Genomic DNA, 24,491 nt, shown 5'->3' with positions numbered 1-24,491 from the left:
CGCGGAGTTTTGCGAGGAGTCTTTATTTTCCAAGGGATGGTCCATCACGGGGCCGGGATACTACGGGCTCGAGGGTCCGAGATTAGCGTTGTACCTGACTTTTGGTTGACGACGAAGGAGCCACGTTCGCTTCACATGTCGAAGTTGGGGGAGCTGGCGTTGCGGGATAGATACCTCATTCTTAGGTCAGGGCTGGCCATACACATACACGCTTCGCTTTCACAACTACATACATTAATGACACCTTTTGGTACATGCAGACAGGGCGGGTGCTTTTTGTATTGATGATGTGACTTTTGCCGGTGACTAGAAGGGTTCGACTATGGCGAACATGGAACTAATTGCATGATCTGATTTGGAATTTGAATCAAAAAGGCAATCTTAATAGTCTCATGACGGAGCTTTGGCTTTCTGGATCGTTGGCAAATGTAATATCTCGAGTCTGATATTGGCCGTGAAGTGAAGGGCATGATGAACGGCGGGAATGCATCCGTCCCACTGGAAGCCCACCCGGGCGATGTGATGCAACAGGATGAGAAGGACGGCACAATTGAAAACCTGAAACGGCGAGCTGCAGAACTGCAATGCATTTGTAACACGGCCGAGAAAGCCAGTGATTCGAAACCAGAGTAAACTCTTGCCGTATCGTAAGAGCGAGGGAGACTGACAACGTGGAAGGTGGTCGTCATGAGGCTATCCTCGGGCCCTGAAGCATCGGAGAATGATGCAGCGATTCCCACGGCTATTCCCAACAGAGGAGACGGAGGGCCTCCCTCCGCGAAGGAACCCCACCGAGGTGAGCAGGGGTCTCCAAGGTGGAATTGGGGGAAACTTTTGGATATTTGGGGTAAAGAGGCGGTTCTCCACTCCGTTCGGTGGTGATTTATATCCCCGATGGTGAGACTTGACGATATTTATGGGAACTGGGACAAAGGCCTTCGAATAGGAAGAGTTGCCGATTTGCCATGACGAGTTGTACCCAAGAGGATACCGGCGTGATGGGAACGGTCTCTTGCCAAGAACATGTGCTGCGCCGTCAGTGGGCTTCTCTGCTGCTACTGTAGAACCAGCCCGGCCAAGGTAAGGCAGGTGAGGGGCAGCATTGCCATCACAGACGTTCTCATAGTAGTTGGACTCTTAGAACAGAAGCACGAGGTAAAGGGTCACCTCACTCAAACCCCTTGGTCTTGCAGCCATGTGCGTGGCTTCCTCCGAATGCAGCCCGCCGGCAGGTTGACTTTATCCAGCAAGGGATGTAACCACACAGTGGCAGCACACTTTAAACAATGTTCCATTTCTAATCCTAGAGAACAGATAATCTTGTACCCGTTGGAGAAAAAGAGGCGTCCCTCATTCTCCGCGCGTGCCTGGCTTGGACCAGATGGGGAATACCGGTAAGTGAGAGCAGACAAGGTGGGAGGTGTGGGGGAGCTGATTTCCAAGAAATCCAACGGGGAAAAAGCCTATGAGGAAAAAGGGGCCCTGGATCATGGATCGGGCATGGAGGGAATGGAGATGCATCTCGGCGGGTGTCGTCCCGTCGTTCAGACTGAGGCAAGTTGCACGAGGTTGGAGGAGACTCTCATCCTGGAAACTGGACATGTTGGTCGGAGTTCAGGGATATTTTGGCTTGAACACCTCTGCGCCGATCCCGAGGTGAGGCGAGCTATACGAATTAGTGTAGAGAAAGCTCAATTACCTGACAAAGACCAAAAGCATGAGACGAGGTGAGATGAGAGGTGGTGAGGTGAGCTCAAGTGGAGAGAGCTCCCCGGTCTGGTTTGAGTGAGTGTGGTGCATGGATGAGATGGTGAGGAGTATATGAGGACGACACACCCTCCCAGCCTTCCACGCGTATGGCAGTCATTTCGCGTGAAGATTCTCTGAGAGCTTCCATCATAAGCTACACAGTCTCACTTACTCTCCGCTACTTTGCTTCATCGTGAGGTTGCCAATTGAGCGAGAATACTGTCTTGTCTCATTCACCCTCGACGTTCTCACAGTAAGACACCCAGCACCACGATCTGCCCCTCGGCCCCTCCAACCCCCCGTCCCTGTCCCGGACCAGCATCTAAGGCACCTTAAGGTACCCATCTACCCCGCCATCCTCCGCGGGGCACCTGCGCTCGGTGCGCTCATCCCCGACTTCATCGTCGCTCTTGCGCGCGCCTGCAAATATCCCGGGATTCTTCCCTTTTATCTTTGGTGAGATCCCAACCATCTACTCTTTCAATTGGCATCTCTGCCCACCTTCATTGCATCCTAATTGTTCCCCCACGCAATGCGCGTTCATCCAGAGCTCATCCGCAGCTCGACCACAGCTAACACCTCCAGCCACCGCCGCCCCCTCCAAACAATGGCATCACGAACCGTCATCCCAATCGATAAGAACTGGCACTTTAAACAGGCCGGCAAAGAGGACAGCGAGCTCCTTGCTGTCAGTCAGTTCCCAACAAACGTCCACCTCGACCTCATTCACCACAACGTCATCCCCGACCCCTTCATCGGCAAAAACGAGCTTGATGTCCAGTGGATTGGCGAGGTGCAATGGCTGTACAAGACCACTTTCGCCTCAAAGGCTATCCCCGAGGGTGCCAAGGCAATCTTGGCCTTTGACGGTCTCGACACCTTTGCTACCGTTGTGCTCAATGGCAAGACAATCCTGGAAACGGATAACATGTTCACACCAGAGCGTGTCGATGTCACATCTGTCCTGAAAAAGGATGGGGAGAACGAGCTCGAGATCACCTTTGACAGCGCATACCTACGGGGTTGGAAGCTGGTTGAGAAGTACCCTGATCACAAGTGGGGATGCTGGAACGGCGACAACTCGAGACTTGCAGTCCGCAAAGCTCAATACCACTGGGTATGCGCTCCATAGGCCCTAATTTGGCTGGGATGATTATACTGACGCTGCTAGGGCTGGGATTGGGGCCCGACTCTTTTGACGTGCGGTCCTTGGAGGCCAATCAACCTCGAAATTTACGAGTCGCGCCTATCCGATCTTTACTTCGAGACCACTGTGGACGACTCCCTCAAGAGTGCCAAGGTAGTCGCTCACGCCACGACCGAAGGCAAGGCCTCGAAGGTCCGCTTCGATGTGTCACTCGATGGCAAGTCGCTGGCCTCTGAGACGATCGACGCCAAAGCCGACGCGGATATCGCAGCAACCTTCCAAATACAAGACCCTGCGCTGTGGTATCCAATTCGCTACGGCAAGCAGCCCTTGTACACCGTGACAGCCACCCTCCTTAGTGGCAGCGACGAGGTCGACACACTGTCCAAGAAGATTGGTATTCGCAAGGTCGAGCTGGTGCAGAGACCCGTCAAAGAGCAACCGGGAACATCATTCTTCTTCCAAGTCAACAACGTCCCCATCTTCTGCGGCGGAAGCGACTGGATTCCTGCCGACAACTTCATCCCTCGCATCAGCAAGGAGAGGTACTACGACTGGATCCGCCTGCTGGCAGACGGCAATCAGTTCATGGTTCGTGTCTGGGGTGGTGGTATCTACGAGGAGCAGGAGTTCTACGATGCCTGCGACGAGTATGGCATCCTCGTGTGGCAAGACTTCATGTTTGGATGCGGCAACTACCCTACCTGGCCGGATCTTCTAAAGTCTATCGACAGAGAGGCGAGAGAAAACGTTAAGATGCTGCGTCACCACCCCTCCATCGTTATTTGGGCGGGCAACAACGAAGATTACCAGTACGCAGAGAGCGAGAATCTGACATACGATCTCGCAAACAAGGACGCAGAGAGCTGGCTCAAGACCGATTTCCCCGCGCGATACATTTACGAAAAGATTCTCGTCGATACGTGCAAAGACCTCATCCCCGATACCTACTACCACTTTGGCAGCCCTTGGAGTGGGGAGGACACCAGAGACCCTACGGTCGGCGATCTTCACCAGTGGAACGTCTGGCACGGTACACAAGAAAAGTACCAAAACTTTGACAAGCTTGTCGGCCGCTTCGTGTCAGAGTTCGGCATGGAGGCATTCCCCTCGGTCAAGACCATTGATGCATACCTGCCCAAAGGCAAGGACGACCCAGACCGCTACCCTCAATCCTCGACTGTCGACTTCCACAACAAAGCCGACGGCCACGAGCGCCGCATTGCCTTGTACCTGGTAGAGAACTTCCGCTACGCGCCCGATCCCTTGGAGCACTTTGTGTACTGCACGCAGCTGATGCAGGCTGAATGCTTGGCCTCGGCCTACAGACTGTGGAAGAGGCAGTGGAAAGGTCCCGGGAGGGAATACTGCGGCGGAGCACTGGTATGGCAGATCAACGACTGCTGGCCCGTGACTTCATGGGCCATCTGCGACTACTACCTCCGCCCGAAGCACGCCTACTTCACCGTAAAGCGCGAGATGGCGCCAATCTCCATTGGCATCACCCGCACGGAGCATAAGCACCCCAAGGACAAGTATACGCGCGTCGATATCGAAACCAAGACGCAGATTGAAATTTGGGGCTCGAACTTGCAACTGGAAGACCTGACCGTTGACTTGCTGGTCAAGGCGTGGGACGTCGAGACCGGGGAGGAGACGTACTCTGAGACTGTTGACAAGGGCTTTGTCCTGCCTGAGAACAGGTCAACGGAGATGGCCGCCTTTGAGGTGCCTGTGAGGCAAAAGGGCGATGAGGCCAAGACCGTCGTCGCAGCGTACCTGATTCAGAATGGCAAGCAGATTGCGCGGTACGTCAATTGGCCTGAGCCGCTCAAGTATCTGCACTTGCAGAAGCCCAAGAACCTCAAGGCGACACTTGCAGAGGACGGTGATGTGGTGGAGATTAGTGCCGAGGTTCCCGTCAAGGGTGTCGCGTTAGAGGCTGAGGATGATGCTGTGGTATTCAGCGATAACTTGGTAGACATTGTCCCTGGTGAGGTTGTCAAGATTGGAGTCAAGGGTGCGACCAAGGATACAAAGATTGAGACGAGGTATCTGGGTATGCTCAACTGAATGAGATGCAACGAGCAGTGAATTGCTTTTGTATTGTATCAAGGAAGTAGGATATGATTCAAAAGCAATGTTAAGTCTTTCGGATTTCACTCCAGACTGTCAAACGGTGCAATGAATCAAAGGCTGTCTATGTCTACTGAGTCCAAGATCACGGCCAGTGAGTCTATGGCTTCTAATAAGTAAGGTTAAGTTCCCGTATCCCCATCTCAAAATAATCATGCCCACCACGTCTCGGCCCTGGAGGCAAGCAATCTGTCTACAAGGCCGCCAAGAAGAGTCCCTCTAGGCGAAGACCCTCAGTATCGGCGACTTCAGTATACACTCTCGGGCTGTGATAGGGGTGGTACGGGTACGGTCTGGTGTAAGCAGCGGGTGTCAGTATGCAAGTATGATTCCAACCTGTTTGCCTGCTTGTGGGATGGAAAATAAGCTGATTGCAACTAACCCGTATTCAGGCGTAAACGAGATCTGATAATCGGCGCCGCGAGTCGCGCTGTGTTGAATGACCTTTGTCCAGAACCGCTCAAAGAACTCCCTCTCGGGCTTATAGACTGGGTCTGAAGGGTCGGCGCACTGCGAGGCCTGTGTTGTGCCGATGCGGGCGTGGACGTGGTAGATCTATGGACGTCAGTATCGACGTTGGTCACCTACGCGCTTGAAGCATGGTGTTTCCGTTCAACTTACATGCGGGATGACCTTTTCGAGGACCTCCTGGTCTTCTACGGACTCGTCCAACAGACGCTCCGAGACGACGACCCAGTGCGAGATGTCGGCGGTTATGCGAAGGCTGAAGCAGAGTAGCCACTGTCAGAGTAGTTCTCGGTACACGTCATTGAGAGTGAGTACTCACTTCGGCACTCTTTCCAGGATGTACCTTGCCGCGTACGGGTTGAACATGGATCGGTTTCGGTGTGTCTCGTGTGTCACTCGCCCCGCAAACCCCAGTTCCTCGTCGATCTTGAATGTGCCTTGGTAGAACTCGACGGACTGGTCGAGAGTCCAGATGTCGCTATTCCTCGAGACTCAGCACTGTGCCGGTATCAATGTGTGACCTGTTGGGGAGCGTACCTTCCAGACTGTGCGTTCACTTTCACGGGCTTGAGGACTTGGGCACGTTCGAGTTGCTTGCGATAGTGCTCGAGGTGGTCTTTTGGCGTCAGCCCTGGTGGCCTGGGACCTATGTATCCGGGCCATGAGGACATGATTCTAGAGCAGGGGCATCAGCATAGGTGGTTTTTGGTGGCTAGGGGAGATCTTCAAGCTTACTGTGCGACAAGCTGAAAATCAAATTGATCGAGGATGCGTCTCAGTTCGGGTAGTTGCTCGGCGGGAATGTCTCTGTAGTCAATCTCGACTCCGGCTACGCGGTGTAGTGAGTCAGTGGCGAGGGTTTTCTCACAATTAAAGTCACAACGATGCGAATGCGGACTTACTGTAGCCCTTGGCCTTGAGATCTGGGAATAGAGCGACCCAGTTGGCGAAGTTGTCGCCAGGGGAGATACCCCATAGCGTGCGGAATCGAGCGATGCTAGGCATGTTGATCAAAGTGCAGATACGATGGGATCCAGGGACGGGCAAGAAAACTGACGAAGGAGAGAAAGATCAGAGGCAAAGGATCAGCTTCGAGAGACGAAAAGCCTGGTAAGGCGAATATGCGAGGGCGAGGCATTGCTTTTTAAAGCTCGCACAGCTCCCACTAGAACCCCTCTATAGCATTAACCCCGTGCCAAAGCTCCCCACGATTCCGTCAAACTCGGGAGCTCTTATTCCATCTATAGCCGGCCAATGACCCGAAGCCAATTCGACCAGATGGGCTTCAACGGTGGACCCCGAAAATGGTCCGAAAGCGCCCGAGTCTTGCTTTCTTTCCTTTTGCTGTAGTACAACAAGCAGCCGTCGTTGTCTAGAAGGAATACACTCGGCGAACTTTTACCTGATGTGGACAATCGTCTGAGGAACGGCACAATGGCATCATCCCGTCCGACTTGTGAACCCCGCGGATTGTAAGCCCCTCCCCCACTTGCCAGAAACGGTAATTTATCCCTCGGAGTCTGGGGAATAGTGGATCATCCATTCGTTGTGTGAGCTTCAACTCGAGTCTCGAGCTGCCCAAAGCCTGTGAATCAGGAAAGGGAATAGAAATGGAGGCGTTCTGAGCTGTATCGAGTAAGACTCGCCTATGTTTGAAATCTGTATGTATAAAGATAGAGCGTCGTGTCTTGGTGTCTCTTGCCGCGCCAGTGTCAAGTCTGACTGGGTGTTAGTAGCTTGATGGTGCCAAACCAGTCTGCATGCTACTTAGATCCATGCCATCTTGGAGCGCATCGAATTCTGTATCAGAGTATTCTCGCTTTTTGTTGATGGCTATTGATCACACCCTCTACTACCTGAGACTAGGCTGTTCGAAATACCCAGCCCTATCGGCAGATCTTAACCAACCATGCCGGGTTCAATGCAACGTGGGAGACTGAACTAGACATCACGATGAATTCCATTCGTCATCAAGTCGTGATTAACCCCTAAAAACGGAAACAGGATATCTGCGGCAGATGTTCCGTGCCAATAAACCGGCTTTGAAGTCCATGGGTTATCCTACTACCCCGTCCACCGCTGTCTTCCTACCTGACGTGAATTACGTCTAGAGAGCACGGCCAATGCAGACAGAGACACTGTCGTGGGGATCCATAGACTGACGAGAGGCCGACTTCTTTGTATGATCAGCTCTCCTGGTTCTGAATCTCCATTGCGACATGCCAATCCAAATGTTCGAGAACATCTTCTGGCTGCACAGCCTCGTCACACTTAGGGCACAAGTATTGCTGTCCTTGCTCGTCTGTGGAGCTACCTTGAACGGCCCGAGCCGAGATACTCGCAGTAGCTAATCTCCCTGATGTTGAGTCTTCTGCTGCATCGTTCGCTGTATACATCCTTTTTCTACCTGCATGCATGTTCGCCACATCTCCCCCTCGGCTTCGTTTCCGAGGGGACGCAGAGGAGTCCGATGTAAAGAAGGATGTGATACGGTGCCCAGGATCAGACGTAGGCTTCCCGGATTCCAGATTCGACATGCTAACAGAGATACCCAAGCACGGCCAAGACTCACCGTGGTCTGTAAGATCCTTGAGTAATCCATGCAGCATGTTAAATATGGTATCCCGGTTGATCTCGACGTGCGGTGGGATCGGCGCTTGCTTGGATCGCGTCGGGCCGAACCGACCCCGGATATGGTGTTGAACAGCAATAGTCCTGGGTCGTCGAGGCACCTCTGAATCCAGATCGAGATCGCGTAGTCGCGACTCCAGATCTGCCGCAAAGATTCGCAGCCATTTGCTGGCCTGTTGAAGGTTCTCGGCTTTGGGCACAAAAGTCTTGGCAGCCAGCAAAGACTGGACTTCACTCCGGGGCCTCACTGGGCCTGTCTCGTCACCTCTGATGGCCCTATACACCCATTGACCATCTGGCGCTCCCAATTCTGATCTCATCTCTGCAAGTGAGACCTGGAGTAGGTCGCGTATGCCATCGGACCCGAACGCCTTGACGACTTTCTGACCAAGCTGCCTTGCCAAACCGGAGAGTGAGGTCACTTTGAGGGTCGGCATAATGGTGGGGATGCATTTGCGCCTGATGATTGTTTGACCGAATGGTTTGTTCATTCGAGAAGCGACCTTGGCGAGCATCTTGTTATGGCTAATGCCAGCGGACGTCGTGAGTTCCAGTTCCGCCTTGATCTCTTTGCGGATATTGCGAATAATGCTAGCCCCGATGCTCAGTACCACATCGTCCCAGTCGAGTATGTATTCTGGGTCACGGGCATTGGGAAGATCCATCACTTTGTCCGACTTCCAGTCGAGCGACGTGTCCACCGGGGGCAACGGTAGCGTCTCTTCGGGGTTGTTTCTGAGCGATCCCAATCCGGGGAATCGCTCTGTCAGAACCTGGTAGACTTGAGCTGACAGGTCAACGTAGAACTCATCCACCCCGGCTCTCTCGATGGTAGGCGCAGGTGTGGCCGGAAGAATCCTTCGCACAAGCTTCATCGTCCTTCGCGACATGTCGCGATATGGGTCCAGAGAGGCCTTGTCCGTCGTCAAATTGTCCAGAACGTCGGCCCTGTACCTCCAGCAATCATCGCCTTCCCTCCAAGTTGGGACATGTTGAAGGACGATGTCTGGGCAGAGCCGACGGGCTTCCTCCACCGAGATAGTCCTCTTCAGTCCGCGATCCTTTGCTGGATAATTCAACGCGATGATGGCGTTCCATTGGCGCACTGCGAGGGGCTTGGAAGGAGGAAGACCAAGCCTGACTGATTCGTATTGGGCATAGAAGGAGTCGTAATCGACGAGTGCAACAACTCGGAGAGGCGATTCTGGAGACGATTGTGCTAGGAGCTGCAAGTCATGCTGGGTGAACTGTGATTCTGCGCTCGTCGGATCAGTCGGGAACGTGAAGCTATCATCGGACATGGCTATGGCGTGTTCAGCTCCGTAGAATCACGTCGTCGCTCATTTAAATGCGTAAGGTGAGTGAAGACCGTTGAGTTCAAACCGTTGAGTTCAAATCCAAGGCAATCTCGGCACAAGAGCCAAGACTTAATTGCATTCCTGCAGATGGAGGTTGGAAATGTAGCTGTCGACTGCGCCATTGGAAGGAAATGTCTGGGGTCCTCACTAACAGGCAATGAGCACAGCCTAGGGACTGGACTGCAGTAGTGCTGTGACATTCTGTTAGAGTGTAACTTTAGATCGCGGGTAATCGCTAACTGAATCGAACATCTCCAGGCTGCTTATGCGGAGCTGACGTACAATTACAGTGGAAAAAGGTCCGAGAGTAAGTGGGTAGCTGCCTGTGAGTGAGAAACCAAGACTACTTTGGGGGTTGAGGTTACCTAATATCACCGACTGGACTCAATTTCAGTCCGCATAATGAGAGCTTCGCTGTAAGATGATGATTGAAGAGGATCCATAGGTACAGTATCCAGAGGAAAGCGTATGGACCGATTTCAGAAATGGAAAAACAAACATCTAAAGACGGATAAATTACGATCGAATCAATCGTATCTGTCATATCTTCAGAGAGTCTTACAGGCCAGTGAGGTGCCCAAGGAGCTTCAAATCGCTTTCCATGACCCAACTCTGCAATTGGTTAGAGTACAATATTTCAAGTTGGGTCGGCGGCGCCGCCTGATCACGGACCATCCGCAGCAATAGCCGGGGTAAGAATCTTCAATTCAGGTATTATTACTGATTAACGGCAGAGAAAAAGACAAGTCCCATTTCCACCTCGGTAGTCGGAAACCCCCGAAACAAAGTCCATCATAACGGAGTCATTGTCTTAAGCCTTGAGGTTGGAGACATAAATGCAGTGGGCGGCGTCCTTCGCGTCGGTGCAGTCGCGGCGGATCAGCTTGGCGCCGTTGTTGACGCCGTCGCAGCTGCAGTGGGAGCATTCGTGCCAGTAGCACCGGTTGCTGTCGTAGTAGCAGGCAATGCCCTCCTCAGCCACACAGAGCTTCTGTTATAGCAGACTTGTCAGTAAATCTGGACGATCTGAACCTTGAGACCGTGTGTAACTTACGCGAGCGAAGAGCTGGGAAGCCTCGTTGGGAGAGGTTTCGAGGGGAGCGGCGAATACGGCGCCGAAGAGGGCGACGGCCGAGAAGATGACAGCCGACTTCATTTTGAATGTTGTAAAAGAGTGTTTAGATTTTAAAGAGTGTGGGTTGATAGCGAATATGTAGCTGTTGACAGATTTGTTCGAGTTGATAAAGTAATATGAGTTGGAGGGAGAGAATCGTCCTTCGTCTTCTTAATAGAAACGTCAACCTCATGTGTTCTCCCTTCCTGTGCCTTTTTCCTCTCATCCCACGTCGTGCCGTTGTCCCCATCGCCAAATTTACCCGTGCTTTCTCCCTTCCTGTGCCTTTTTTCTCTCATCCCACGTCGTGCCGTTGTCCCCATCGCCAAATTTACTCGTGCTTTAAAATTGCGCATCTACGGGGACGATGACTTTTGAAAAATATCTCCGAATAGAACACCGACACGCAGACCCGGAACACAGCCCGCGAAGAGCGCGGCAGGGCTGTGCTAGCCCACGATCCCCGCAGTTCTCAGCCAGCGGAGTTGGGCTCACTAGGAGCTACGATACAACATGGATATCAATGTAGTGCGAAGCTTTGTTGTAGAGGACAATAAATAGATTGCTTTTCAGGAACCGAAGATACATGATTCGTCATTTAGGCCCGATCGAGGTTGCATGTGGTGCTGATATGTCAACGCAGGTGATTGTTGATGTGTGCAAAATTGTTTACCCCCTTCAGCCCTTCGGGTGAACTCTCCCACAATCCCGCGCCGAGATTACAAAGTAATTTCATGTCTATTGGCAAGCCTAAAATAATAGTAGTCGTGTAGCTGTGGGTTAGCGCACGAATCGTACAACGCTTTTTGCTGGAATGCTCGGAGCGCATAGGCGGAACGTGGAGATTTCAAGTTTCATATATTTCTGAACAGGAAAATTAACAGCGAAGACACCATCTTCTTCTAATGTGAAATGTGAATTTGAATGTAAAATAGGCTATTTTACTTCTATTGGTAGGGCCCGAAGGTTTTGGAACAACTTAACGAGGTATAGTTTGACATCAACTGATCGAAAGGTGACAAGGAAGACCGCGCCATATTAGTTCGGGACTTGGAATAGCCCTATTCTAGCCATCGGCATCTTCCGTCTAAAGGCGCAGATCCAAATTTCGGGCACGTCCGCAACCGCTTCGACTTACGATTCATGTCATTATAGGTAGAGAGGTCTAGTCGAGATGGAATCTCGTTGGTAATAGAGCTGTAAGCGAGTTCGGTATAGTCCTAACGGGGCGACCTTAACGTCAGACAAATATGCTCAACTTCCCCTTCCCGGGAGTGCCGTCTTCGGACTCTATCAACTCCTTCTTCCAAACAAACAGCCAATCCTGGAAGCTTGGAGCTGACTTAGGGCTTAGAGGCTAGCTCTTATAGCTCCCAGAGATCCGAGATGGCTTCTTAGACTTGTAAAAATGACGGCTAGATGGTCATGAGTAGTGACAAGAGCTCGCGGATACTAGCGATCAATTGCGAGTAGGAGAGGGCTTTGGAGAAATCTAACCTGAGTATAGTGAGAGACGGAGAGATCACCATTGATGGTCATGAAGAATTCTGTGTATTCGTCTTAATGTTTCCAGATGCCCTCGTTCGCCATTGGAAGTATTCACACAATCCCGTGATACACATGGGATGTTGATGCCAAAAGGGCACCAGGCTGCTTAAGTACCTGGTTATTTGTAGAGGACTTCACAAAACGAGATGCGGAGTCCTTCAATAAGAGTCTTGGTGAGCCTCTAGCATGATCATCTAGAAATTTAAGCTATACCCCGTAGCTTGTTTACACACTATCAACGGCTCAATGTCACTCCTACGGGTATGGTTTGGAGGACTAGGACTTGTTGCTGACGACTTCTAGTTCAAGTGTCGAAACTATTTTCACTAAGATCTCCTATACGTCCATATAATTTTGGAGACAATAATCTCTTTGTATGATATGGAAGGCTCAAATTCCATCCTCAACTTTCTATCTGGGCCCATGCTTTGACGCGGACTTGCGGACTCGCGGAGCAGGATGGGTGAGACCCCTCACCGGTGACGAAGCAAGTCAACGAGACGGCATATAGACTGTCCGTCAATAAAGAATTGAAGCATATCATAACGTTACTCAACGACTTTCTATGCCATCAAAAGCCGACCAAATCGCTATCTTATCACTGACATGTCAATTTTCGGAACCCCCGCAACCAGCATCGCACGAGCAATCGTCAGTCTAAGCTGTGGCATCCATCATCGCAGTAGCTGGAGGCACCGGCGATCTCGATCGTGCCATTGTTGAGGATATTCCAGCAGACGGGAAGTTCTAAGTCGTCATCTTGAGCAGAAAGGTAATGTGTGTATAATTCCCACGATCCAAAACGCCGCAGGTTCGACTCGCCCACTAAGGTAAACAAAACTCTAGGCGGATGAAGACAGGGAGAAGAAGATCGGGGCTCGTATTCTGCCGGTCGACTATAGCAATGCCGTCAATATTGCTAAGGCCTTGGAAGAGAGCAATGTGCATACGGTCGTGTCCACCCTTGGCAACATGGCGTCTGTGCAGCCAGATTTGAACTTGATTGCTGCTGTCGACCAGTCCGCGGCCACCAAGCGATATGTTCCAAGCATCTGGGCCGCCAAATCCAGCAGAGCGTAATTAAGCATCAATTTTCCGGACTCTTTGTGGACAGCAAGACTAAGATACTCTTTCTCTCATAGATACGCGGAGGGGATGCCAATCATTAAACTCAAGATTCTCATCATTGACGCACTTGAAAAGACCAACTTGGAGTTTTCGGCTTAGTGCCCTGGATACTATGTATGTCCGCCCTTGGAAAGTTATATCAGGAGCATGGCTATGGTCGTGGACGTCGTCAACAGCAAGGCAGGCATCCCGGGTTCTGGAGACGTGCCAGTGGCCATGACTTTCACATCGGACCTAGCCAAGTTCGTCGCCACAGCCCTGACCCTACCAAAGTGGGAGCAGGAGACATATCTTACTGGCGATAAGTTGACGTGGAACCAGCTTGTCGAGCTCATTGAAGCTGTCAAGGGTGTCAAGTTTGACGCTTCCCATGACTCAATCGAACGTTGAAAGCTGGCAAGGTGACGAAACTGCCTCGCAATAGATCACCCTATCCTTACATCTCAGACGAGCAGCTACAGCCGATGATTGCCATCTCAGGTCTCATGTTCGAACGTGGTGTATTCGACTTGAGGGTTGAGACCTCCATCATGCAAGACTTTCCTGATCTCAAATTGAGGTCGATGAAGGAGCTGCTGGAAGAGGCTTATAAGCTTAAAGTTTGATTATGTCACTCTAAGGAACGCTGAGAAACTCGAAAGAGTTTGTGAAGATAAATCGAGAGGTATTTTCTTTGGTCTTGATAGATATGACATAGGGGAAACATATGTGCAAAAAAGGAATGCCCAAAATTCGGTACTCAGAGTGGCACAAAGGCTCCGCGGGGCGCCCATGCAGGTATCTTCAACAGCCCACATGAGCCCCATGTGTCATGGCATGACAGTGGTGCGTGAGGCCGATTCGGGCGATCTCGGAGCTTAAGATTGTGGACTCGACAGGAAGCCGTTTCCCCAGATCGACAGATTCCCCTGCAAGCGTCCAAGATGGGCAGCTCCCGGACGGAAGGGTGTTCCGAGAGCCTAGAAGGTTCGGGTCGGACAGGAGCATAAATATCGAGGTAACTCCCTTTCAAGCAGAGGCTGCAGAGTGCCGCTCTGCTATGCATTTAGAGATGCTACGCGAAACGGACATCGAATCAGCATCGGTGTCTTCGCGCATTACATCGCGAATCCCGACAGATTCCCCGAACTGTCTGACACCAAACATATATGACTGCGATACTGGCGACATTCATACATACTAGCCTTTGCGATTGGGCCGACGATAGACGAGCGATACAACAGACCTGGAACGAGCCTGGAGTGAGTCTGCAAGAATCGTACCACAACGTTCGGATGTGCCCGACGTTCAAGAAAAGAAGGGCTTCGTATTATATGGGAGAATGCTGGATGGGGGGGGGGAAGATGACCGAGTCGCAATCTAGCCCTCTTGTGGACTCCCTCGACAGAAAAGGGGGATGACGAGGACCCGAAAAGCAACACGAGGCATCAGCAAAAGTTTTCACGAGCACCTGACAAACGCTCGGTCACAGACAACGTGATAAGAAAACAATTTCCAAAATAATTGAGGTAAGTGAAAGGAGCGGTAAGTCTCCGACCGGCCGAGAGGTGAAGCAGCATGACCCAAGACCGGGAATATGTCTCCCACTCTACCCCACCGCGCCCCCAGATCTTTCTGGAGTCTTTTCTTAAACCCACTAGAACCCATCTATCGGATCCAATTCACATGTTCCCATTGGCGCGGGTAAAGTGCTGGATAAATAGGCCACAGGACGCTAGAGTCGGGTACAATGCCGCTGCGTTGCGCGCCTATGACACCTTGGGACAACTGTTCCACTGCGAATTTCGATGCTTGGGAGAAAGCCATCCGAGGACTCAACATTGTTGACTTTGGTCGATTGGAAAGAAGCCAGCGGGTAGCAGTCAACAAGTCTGATGCTCTCCCGGAAGCCCTCCTCAAGTCCACAACCCCGGTACCATCTCCCTACGAGATCTGCTCTTTCAGACCAGTTAGAGAGACGCTTTGGTCCATCGTACAACCAGACCCCAGGTTCTTACGAAAACGAGGAGCAACGTGGGAAAAGTTGAGAAGCTCCCCGGCAACCATACCAAACCAAACCACCAAACCAAGCCTCTCCTTCTCTTTTCTTTTTACCCCCACCCCGCACCGGCGATAGCCCTTCTGGAGCACAGTCAAGGAAGAGTCTCGACTGCCATAGCAGGGAATGAGGGCGTATGAATACGGGTAATGACACGGGATAAACAAGAACGTGGAGCTTCCCTCCAGCTCTAGGCTGGAATTGGGAAGTCTAGGAGTCTAAGACGCGCCGCAATGAGGGGCAGCCGTCAGTCGCACAGAACACCGGTGGGTTACCAGTTGAGACGATGCGCGATCTTTGTCGTCTCTCACCCACGGCACGGCACAGGCACAGCGCAGCTCGCTCATTCATCCTCCCAGAACATCCGTAACGTGGTCGCATTCCCCATCCTGATCGCGTCCCTCCACATCCCTCCAACCCCTCCAATCCTGATCCTGACCCATCACAACGTTTCTGCGGGCCAAGGACTGCCGTCATAGCTATTTAATCCATTGCACGCCGGTCCACGATACCCGGAGCATCACTTCTACTCTCACTTTTCTCGCTCGGCCTTCCATCATCCAGCGTACTGATTGTCTCTACCATTCCCCAACGATACCCCTTTTGTTTAGGAGACTGTAAACTCTGTGACGAACGCGCAGCCAAAAGTTAATCTTGTGCTTCTCTCGGTGGAACGAGCACCGACCAACTCCAAACCCCCATCCCTCACCGAATCCTGCCTCTTCCCGTAACCCCGCAATCCATCCATCATGGCCGGCACCGAGGGACAAAGCGTATGTTTCCCCTCATCACGGAGGCCTGTTTGCGCCTGGAGCTTGATCGACATCTACTAACACCCCTTAGAACCTCTCCTTCATCCTCAACAAACCCCACGACGTCGAGTTCGCCGAGCGCCCCATCCCCAAGCTCTCCGACCCCCACGAAGTCCTCGTCGCCGTCAACTACACTGGTATCTGCGGATCCGATGTCCACTACTGGGAGCACGGCGCCATCGGCCACTTTGTCGTCAAGGACCCCATGGTCCTCGGCCACGAGTCCGCCGGCACCGTTATCCAGGTCGGCGAGAACGTAAAGAACCTCGTAGTTGGCGACCGCATCGCTCTTGAGCCAGGCTACCCCTGCCGTCGCTGCGGCGACTGTCTTGCTGGTTTCTACAACCTCTGCCCCGATATGCGCTTCGCGGCGACTCCCCCCTACGATGGCACCCTTGCCGGTTTCTGGACCGCGCCCTCCGACTTCTGCTACAAGCTGCCCGATAACGTCTCCCTGCAAGAGGGAGCTCTGATTGAGCCGTTGGCCGTTGCCGTTCACATCACCAAGCAGGCCCAAATCACACCCGGCGCCTCCGTCGTCGTCATGGGCGCCGGCCCTGTTGGTCTGCTCTGTGCCGCCGTAGCGAGGTCTTTCGGTGCTACCAAGGTCGTCAGCGTCGATATCGTCCAGTCCAAGCTTGACTTCGCCAAAGACCTCGCCTCTACTCACACCTACCTCTCCCAGCGCATTTCCGCCGAGGAGAACGCCAAGGCCCTCATCAAGCAATGCGACCTCGGCGCGGGAGCCGACTGTGTCATCGACGCCAGCGGCGCCGAGCCCTCTATCCAGACCAGCTTGCACGTCGTCAGAATGGGCGGCACCTACGTTCAGGGTGGCATGGGCAAGTCCGACATCAACTTCCCCATCATGGCTCTGTGCTTGAAGGAGGTTACTGCTCGCGGCAGCTTCCGTTACGGCCCTGGTGACTACAAGCTCGCCATTGACCTCGTCGCCAACGGCAGAGTCAATGTCAAGAAGCTTATTTCCGGCATTGTCGAGTTCAAGCAGGCCGAGGAGGCTTTCAAGAAGGTCAAGGAGGGTCAAGTGATCAAGATCCTCATCGCCGGCCCCAATGAGAAGGTCGACGGAACCTTCAGCACCGAGGTGGACCCCAAGAAGGCAGCCGAGAACAGCAACCAGGGCGGATGCTGCTGAGCGATCGGCGGGGATCTCCAAAGTCAAATAGAAAAAAAAAAGTAATGACTGGCGAGCGGATGATATCGAAAAAGTTGGGCGTATTGGGTGGGTTTGCAATGTATTTTTCGGCGCATGCAGCATGTACGGGTTTTGATGAGGCGTGGTGAGTGCGGCACAGCAGAGTATGTTTGCATTGGATGAGTATGATCAACGAAAAATTCAGTCACTTTTTGCACTTTAATGACTTATCTCCGCGTGTCTCATGCCGGTTCCGGCTCTACTGGGAAGTTGGCAAGATTGGCCATTCGTTGTTCCTACACCAGGCTGCTTCTGCACTGCGTAGCATCGTCAGTCCGTCATATCAAGCATCATACGACAACCTGCGCCCTTTACAAATTACTATCAGTGTTATGAAACTCATACAACAAGGCAATGATCATTAGCCGGCAGACAGGACCCTGGCCAAGTCTAACCAAAATTATCTTTTCGGGCACGGCCACATGTTAGCATATTAGCTCAATACCATTATCAACGCCCAACGGCCACCAAAGTCCGAGTCTTTGCTATCGCGACAACTCCTCAGAGCCTTTTTCCCCCCATTTCAGATAGTGGAGAGCAACTTGACGAAGCAGCCATTCACGGCCACGAGATAGACGAGCAATAGGCATGTAAACTGCGCAAAACTCCGCCCTCCCGCTCAGCTGAAGACGCCACGAAGCGCACTAGCAGCTTGAGCGTCACTTTTGTCCCCAGAACCGGTCTAGCCCGGACGCCTTGGGTCCCACAACCTCACCCGTTCCGCCCTCTTACCCCCGGTCAACGCGGAATCTCTAATGTCCCCCATCTGAACCCTTGATCAAGCCTCAAGCCAGGCAACTCAACCCCAGACATGGTCTAGTGATCTGCCTACGGACACGGATTCACAGCAAACTGACTAACCGGCCACCACTAGTGAGAACAAACGTTCGCGCCCAGGACTCACCACAAAATCCCTATCGACCACCCGCATTACCGCAGCCCTGCCAAGGCAAACTATGTCAAACTTGCAGAGGAGCTGAACCACTGAACAACCACTCAACCGCACTAGCATCTCAACTCATGGCTACTCACGGCCGTTTCTAGCTTGAAAAGCATCCACAATTAGGCTTTCTTCGTTTCCATACACCCGTCTGGGAAATAAGCCTTTCGCAGCCCCTTACTTTTTTTTGTACGGCTTGTATGGGAGCCTCATGCAAGTCTGCCGCTAGACTGAAGTCTCTCCTCGGCACGTTGGTTTATCACAAGAACCCTGCATCACGATGGACGCCATCAGGTACATGTGGCACGCCCAGAGAGCAAGAAAAGAGAATGAAGGCTGAAAGAGGGAGCGCTCTGGTTGGCTGTGTGAGAGATGGGGGAGATGTAGGCGACGATGTCGGCCGCCCCCTCCCTTGACTCGTCCTTGTCACTTTCTGTCTGAGTCTCACTCCATAAGTATACCTGCATCATGCCCATATCCACCATGGCGCTCTTGGTCTTTCTGTCTTTGATTCCCCACGAGCTCGGCAAGACCTCCATCTCACTCACGCCAGGGCTGCCAACACTGACGAGTCGACAAAAACCGTGAACAACTCGTCTCGCTATACAACCTTGTCTATCAACTCTTGGACACCATGGAGAATACCCAACATCAACAGCCTCAAGCACAGCCTCAACCGCAGGTCCAGCATCAACCACAGCAGTTTACCCACCATGCTTCAACCAGCCCACCACCGCCCATGATCATGACCCCGGCGTGGATGGTTGCCATCCGTGGCGTACAGTTCTTCCTGGCCATTGTCATACTCGGTTTGTCAGCAGCTATCATTCACTGGGTGTACATGGATGAACTCGGCCTCGCTGTTGCTATTGTACGTCCTTCCTCTCATCCATGACTACTCGTGCAGGTAGTTCCCAGATCCATCGACTGACATACCCAATCAGCCTCTCTTCACGTGGATCATCGTACTTTACACTGTCCTCTCCGAAAAGATTTCTTCCCTCCGCAACCTCTACCATACCTATGCCGTCCTCGCTCTGGATCTCTTCCTTGTCATCCTTTGGCTCGCAACGATGGGTGCCTGCGCCGCCCGTCGTGCTACCTTCACCGTTGACGTGACAGCCTCCTGTACCTCGGATGGCTCTGCTGTGAACTCGGGAAGCTGCACCATCTACAAGCGATACATCGTTATGAGCCAGGGCGCGTTGGCCATGTTTTCTGCTATTGCAGGATTATCTGCCCTGCAGTTCATCCTCTTCTTGGTGACCTTCATCTGGACTCTTGTTCAGTTCTTGCGCTGGAGAAAAGCCAACGCACCTGCCGCTGCTGCAAGCGCCAGTCAGGGAGAGATTCAGATGGAGTCCAAGCAGCCGTTCCTCACGCAGCAGACTGCGTACCAGCAGTCGCAGAACGGCCAGGTTCCCCAGCAGCAGCAGCAACAGCAGCAATTCTACCCGCCTCAGTCCTACACGCCTCAGCCGCAGGCTCCTCCTCAACAGTACCAGCATCAACCACCTCAGCAGTACCAGGAGATGCCGAGCCAGCAACCCCAGCAACAACAGTATCAGCAGGCTCCTCCGGCCCAGAACTACACACAGCCGCCGCACGACTATCAGCAACATCCGCAGCAGTACCCTCCTCAGTCATATACCCCTTCGCCTGTTAACGGCACAGTTTCGCCGACGCATTCCCCACCCCCTCAAGGGCAGACTTACACCTATTCCCCGCAGGAGCTTCGGTAGACATCAGTTACGAGACACGAAGAGTCGACAATGAGCTGACACTTGGAAAGTGGCCTAAATCTATACTGGTTGTCTGTCGTATGATGACTTATGGATTTGTTGGCTGGTGTAATGTACCATTGTTATCTTGGGTTGGGGAGTTGGCAGCAGGCTAGATATGACGCTAATGTCCTCGTGGTTGATAGTTAGTTGTTTGATTTGAATGATACCTTAAAATAAGTGCTTTAATCAAAATGGTTTTATAACAACGATTCAAATGACAAAGAAGTCCCCACCGATGCCTGTTACTGCGTATCTTGCCATCTTTGCCACGCTGGATCGACCATACAGTGTCCAATATGAGTCTACATCCTTCCTTTAACCTGCACTCCCTTAGATTGGTGTGACCCCTATTTCTGTGCGTTCTGCCAAACTCGGAAGCCCCCGACTGCATCTGGGTTTCGCACTGAGGACAACTTGATTGCGGGAATAAGATGATAAGATCGAAGAAGCAAGGCAGACGCATTTTCTAAGTTGCGGCAGCTTGTGAATTAGATCAGATGATATAGTATGTTTTTGCGAACGTTGGAGTGAATTTGCCCCCTGGCAATAGCAAGCTACACGAGGGCTGAGTCTATGCTTTCCATACCATTCACCACGGTTAGTAACCGATGGGCCCCCTTTTGAAGGAAGTCATGACCTTTGCCAGTTTTCTAGATGATTTCTTCCACGCGCGATATCTTAGATTGCGATCAACTCATCATGTTCTCTGCTAGGTATGGATGGCACTTTGGTACATCAGTGAAGCTCAGAGGGAGGGTTAGGATTTCCCGTCGCGGCCCTCGCCGACTATGATGTGATTTCTCAAGCTAAAGATACAAACGTTGACTATGCTTTTCGTCACTACAAGAATTTGGGGCTAGAAAGTTTGCTTCGAGTCTTGTTTTAAAAAGATCTAGCACACCACAAATACTGCAGATTTATACTCCAGCACCTATGACCATCGCTTACACTTTGGTAGGATGAATGGAGATATTCTGATGGAGAGATGGATAGAGAAATAGAGAAAAACGGTCAGGTTTGATATTTTTGCAGCATGATGAGATCTTCAAGTGGCTCCATGTCTAAGTATGCGAGAATCAGCGCCTTTCTTGCCTAAAGAACACAAGGTTCCCTTAAATTGCTGCTCAAGCTCTGTTGTACTTTATGACATGGGTTTTGAGTCGCGCGCAGACAGAAGCTCCAGTTCGCATATTACGGACTTATGCCGAATATAGGAGAAGCTGAGGCGGCACAACAAATCCCCGAGTATAGCATACCGAGGCAATGGTGAGAACAGCTATTAGATACACTCCCTTCATTCGTGGGTACATAAATAAAGTCTTAAGTCTGATCAGGGTTATGATTATTTCGGTCCATATCCATCCTACTTCGTTGAATACAATCCGTTGACACGACACCATACAAGCTCGGCCTCTCAATCCTCTATCATGCAGACCTCTCTGATCTTACCTCTCCTGCTCTCGACTGTCTCTTTGGCATCACCTCTGGTGTCACGGGATAGACAGCCTGATTGGATCGCAGGCGAGATCGCATATGCTGAAACCTACGACATTACCCTTCAGCCGAACCATATGGATATCGGTAAACGAGGCGTGCTCCTGGCTCGCTACAACGACGGCGAAGGCCGTTACCTAGGTTCCGACGGCAATCATCAGTACGCCTCGGGTGTCAAGTGCTGGAACGATTATTTCGTTGTCGAACAGAACCTTTACAACGACCCTTGGCGCCAGGCCTCCAGCAAAGTTTACTGTACCAAGAGCCAGTCGTGCCAGGCAACACAGGGCGTCAACAACCAGGTCTGCGAGACTACTTCTTTCGAAATTTCGGCTGGAATCACGGCCGAGTTCGTGACTGCCAGTATCAGCGTTGGCCATCAGACGCAGACTTGCAGCGGATCGACCTCTTTGACTGCGTGTACCTGGAACGATCAAGGGTGCCATGTCATTTGGAGCCAACAGCAGATGTTGAGCCAAAAGGGGTACCAAAGACGAAGGTGCACAAGTAGCAAAGGAGACTACACGGCCTGGACTAAATTCTTGGAAAAGAAGGCTCCCACCGAATTCAAGAATTACGGTTGTGGAAGCTCCTGCAATGATAGCTTCTGACTCGAGGATCACCCTTCGGCAGCGCATTATGTGGAAGTTTGACAGCTGCGCACGTACGTTGTCTTGACATCGCTTCTTATGTCAGTAGCATTGACTTCGTCAATTCCTCAAGTCTGTGGGCTTAGGCTTCTCTGGCCAAGGGGCTAGGGAATTTTTGGTACTTGGGCTTGGACTAATTCTAAAGCCGAAGGCAAGTTATCATACTCGATTACTGCGAAGACTATTTAGCAGTAGATAAACAGGGTATATTGCTTTCTAAAGCATATATTGAGTTAAATCCAACTTTAGTCACCAAAACTATTCTCTTTTAGCTGGTTGCCCTGCCACAAATTTACATCGATCGTTGTATTTGTGGCTAGACTGAACGATGCGTTTTCTATAGGTAAACTAGCTGTAGTAAAAGGAGCGCCAGTGGACAAAACACATCAGGAGTTGATCTCTACAAAATCAAGAGGAAAAAGGGGCATACTTGTACCGTTTGTTCAATGAGTCAACAAAACGCCAGACTGGAGGCTTCCCCCCCTGGGTCCCTCTGAGCGGAGTTCCAAACCTTGAAAGCCCTACTTTGTCCTAAATCCTTAAGTATAACATAAAGTGCACATGATAATCTTAGGATTTACTCATTTTCAAGTCCCACCAGCTAAGATCTCATACATGAGCTGGCTGCTGAGCCCATCGGACCGCTTTGCCATGGTTCTTGTATTTGATTCCCGCCAGAGTTAGTCAAGCTTAGGCTTTCGGACTCCTTAGCTATCTTCCATGCGGTTGTCAGATCATTCGATCTCAATGGGGCAGAGCCGGCATTGCGTTTGCCTCCAAGGCCTCGAGGAGGGGGCTCGCCCTTGTGTCTGATAGCTGCGGATTGCTATGAAACTGACTCGAGGCCTATGCTCGCTGACGTATATAAAGTTAATCTTCCCGAATGTTGGAATAAGTCTCCTCTACTCTTTTTCATCCTAATTACATTCGGCTTAAGTCGGAGCACCCCCATTTGGCCACCCCCCCCATTCGGCCACCCCAAAAATCCCTCCTAGCTACCCTAATTAAAATCCTACCCTTAATTTACAAACTACTATAATAATTATAATTATTATCTAAACGAATTTCTTTTTAATATATATATTCTTTATTATATTATAATATTATATACCGAAAATAAAGTTATTTAAGTATTTAAAATAATTAGAAGTAGTACTTTAGTTAAAAGGGCCTTAATTAAGTTTAGGATTTTAAAAAATATATTTTAAAATCGTTAATAAGGTTAATAAGCTAGGGTAATTATTTTTATAAACTAATAAAAGCTTCCTCCCTAGTAAAAAAATAAGCTAGCTAAATAAGTTTATATTTAATATACTCTAAAAATTATACTAACTTATAAATAAGTTAGAGAATTTGCTAAGTAAGTATTATAAGCCTAGGGGGATAATTATCCTCTTAAAAAAAAAAATACCTTTTTAAAATAGAACCTATTTATTAAAATCTAGAGAAGTCGTTTTATAAATTTAAGGTATATTAATAAAGTATTTATTAAAATAATTAAGCCCTAGTTCTAATTACTTAATATACTAGAGATTAAGGATATTAAATAGGTTAATAAATATAATATAAATAAAACTAATATCCTTAAGGGTAAGGGATTTAATAAGCTAATTTTAAATATAGCTAAGACTAACGTAGTATAAAAAAAAAAGCCTAAATCGTATTCTTAAATCTTTATTATTAAATATATCTTTATTAATAATAGAACTATTAAACTACTACTAATTTATAAAAAAAAATCGGTTTAATAGTAATAATTCCCCCTTAATCTTAAAAATCTTAATAATTAAGAGTTTATAGTAATAGATAATAAGTAAACTATAGACTAGACTACCTTTATATAATTAAAAATAGTCTTTTTATTATAGACTAAGCCCCTATAACTAGGGGACTTAACCTATAGCTAAAGCCTTAACTATTAATTCTAAATAAGTATAAGAATTATATAATAATAGAATTTATATAAGAATACTATATTAATAACGTCTACTTATTATTCTTATTACTATATACCTCTTATATTCTCTAACTATTAAATATAGCTATTTTTAGTCCTATTAAAACCTATTATAAAAAAAAGCTTAATAAAGAAGATATAATAAATAATTCTATTATTATTAAAAAGTAGTATTTCTTAGTTTATTATATTATAGCTCGTTTATTTAGTTTAACGAAAGATAATATATAAAGTAGTTAAAGAGTAACTAGCTTATAACTACTTAATATAGCTATACTTCTTAATAATCCTATAATATTATTTAGCCTAGCTATATTATTA

The 24,491-nt window shown here is 50.0% G+C and overlaps 10 protein-coding genes across 10 annotated transcripts; 6 read left to right on the top strand and 4 right to left on the bottom strand.

Annotated features, from left to right (window-relative positions):
- Positions 1 to 320: 320 nt before the first annotated feature.
- CCOS01_06281 (uncharacterized protein) lies at positions 321 to 1,025 on the bottom strand (the record flags this gene model as incomplete). The annotated part of the gene is made up of 2 exons (XM_060454450.1): positions 321 to 742; positions 980 to 1,025. The coding sequence occupies 2 exons, from the start codon at positions 1,023 to 1,025 to the stop codon at positions 321 to 323; spliced, it is 468 nt and encodes a 155-aa protein (XP_060314150.1).
- A 1,256-nt stretch (positions 1,026 to 2,281) lies between these two features.
- Positions 2,282 to 4,969, top strand: CCOS01_06280 (glycosyl hydrolase family 2; the record flags this gene model as incomplete). The annotated part of the gene is made up of 2 exons (XM_060454449.1): positions 2,282 to 2,866; positions 2,921 to 4,969. 2 exons carry the CDS (start codon positions 2,282 to 2,284, stop codon positions 4,967 to 4,969), a joined length of 2,634 nt encoding a protein of 877 aa, XP_060314149.1.
- A 256-nt stretch (positions 4,970 to 5,225) lies between these two features.
- CCOS01_06279 (xylose isomerase TIM barrel) lies at positions 5,226 to 6,505 on the bottom strand (the record flags this gene model as incomplete). The annotated part of the gene is made up of 7 exons (XM_060454448.1): positions 5,226 to 5,325; positions 5,415 to 5,587; positions 5,654 to 5,756; positions 5,820 to 5,978; positions 6,038 to 6,175; positions 6,236 to 6,329; positions 6,403 to 6,505. 7 exons carry the CDS (start codon positions 6,503 to 6,505, stop codon positions 5,226 to 5,228), a joined length of 870 nt encoding a protein of 289 aa, XP_060314148.1.
- A 1,181-nt stretch (positions 6,506 to 7,686) lies between these two features.
- CCOS01_06278 (sister chromatid cohesion protein Eso1) lies at positions 7,687 to 9,432 on the bottom strand (the record flags this gene model as incomplete). Its single annotated transcript, XM_060454447.1, has 1 exon — positions 7,687 to 9,432. The coding sequence occupies one exon, from the start codon at positions 9,430 to 9,432 to the stop codon at positions 7,687 to 7,689; it is 1,746 nt and encodes a 581-aa protein (XP_060314147.1).
- Positions 9,433 to 10,300: 868 nt separating this feature from the next.
- On the bottom strand, positions 10,301 to 10,645 carry CCOS01_06277 (uncharacterized protein; the record flags this gene model as incomplete). Its single annotated transcript, XM_060454446.1, has 2 exons — positions 10,301 to 10,480; positions 10,544 to 10,645. 2 exons carry the CDS (start codon positions 10,643 to 10,645, stop codon positions 10,301 to 10,303), a joined length of 282 nt encoding a protein of 93 aa, XP_060314146.1.
- Positions 10,646 to 12,757: 2,112 nt separating this feature from the next.
- CCOS01_06276 (uncharacterized protein) lies at positions 12,758 to 13,378 on the top strand (the record flags this gene model as incomplete). The annotated part of the gene is made up of 3 exons (XM_060454445.1): positions 12,758 to 12,802; positions 12,998 to 13,227; positions 13,294 to 13,378. The coding sequence occupies 3 exons, from the start codon at positions 12,758 to 12,760 to the stop codon at positions 13,376 to 13,378; spliced, it is 360 nt and encodes a 119-aa protein (XP_060314145.1).
- Positions 13,379 to 13,426: 48 nt separating this feature from the next.
- On the top strand, positions 13,427 to 13,884 carry CCOS01_06275 (uncharacterized protein; the record flags this gene model as incomplete). The annotated part of the gene is made up of 2 exons (XM_060454444.1): positions 13,427 to 13,635; positions 13,704 to 13,884. The coding sequence occupies 2 exons, from the start codon at positions 13,427 to 13,429 to the stop codon at positions 13,882 to 13,884; spliced, it is 390 nt and encodes a 129-aa protein (XP_060314144.1).
- Positions 13,885 to 16,066: 2,182 nt separating this feature from the next.
- CCOS01_06274 (alcohol dehydrogenase GroES-like domain-containing protein) lies at positions 16,067 to 17,285 on the top strand (the record flags this gene model as incomplete). Its single annotated transcript, XM_060454443.1, has 2 exons — positions 16,067 to 16,090; positions 16,161 to 17,285. The coding sequence occupies 2 exons, from the start codon at positions 16,067 to 16,069 to the stop codon at positions 17,283 to 17,285; spliced, it is 1,149 nt and encodes a 382-aa protein (XP_060314143.1).
- A 1,634-nt stretch (positions 17,286 to 18,919) lies between these two features.
- Positions 18,920 to 20,027, top strand: CCOS01_06273 (uncharacterized protein; the record flags this gene model as incomplete). Its single annotated transcript, XM_060454442.1, has 2 exons — positions 18,920 to 19,156; positions 19,230 to 20,027. 2 exons carry the CDS (start codon positions 18,920 to 18,922, stop codon positions 20,025 to 20,027), a joined length of 1,035 nt encoding a protein of 344 aa, XP_060314142.1.
- A 1,469-nt stretch (positions 20,028 to 21,496) lies between these two features.
- On the top strand, positions 21,497 to 22,174 carry CCOS01_06272 (uncharacterized protein; the record flags this gene model as incomplete). The annotated part of the gene is made up of 1 exon (XM_060454441.1): positions 21,497 to 22,174. The coding sequence occupies one exon, from the start codon at positions 21,497 to 21,499 to the stop codon at positions 22,172 to 22,174; it is 678 nt and encodes a 225-aa protein (XP_060314141.1).
- Positions 22,175 to 24,491: the final 2,317 nt, after the last annotated feature.

The sequence above is a fragment of the Colletotrichum costaricense genome (assembly GCF_030867565.1).
Source record: "Colletotrichum costaricense strain IMI 309622 chromosome Unknown Scaffold_6.1, whole genome shotgun sequence".
Taxonomy (NCBI): domain Eukaryota; kingdom Fungi; phylum Ascomycota; class Sordariomycetes; order Glomerellales; family Glomerellaceae; genus Colletotrichum; species Colletotrichum costaricense.
This window is presented reverse-complemented; position numbering and strand designations above follow the sequence as displayed.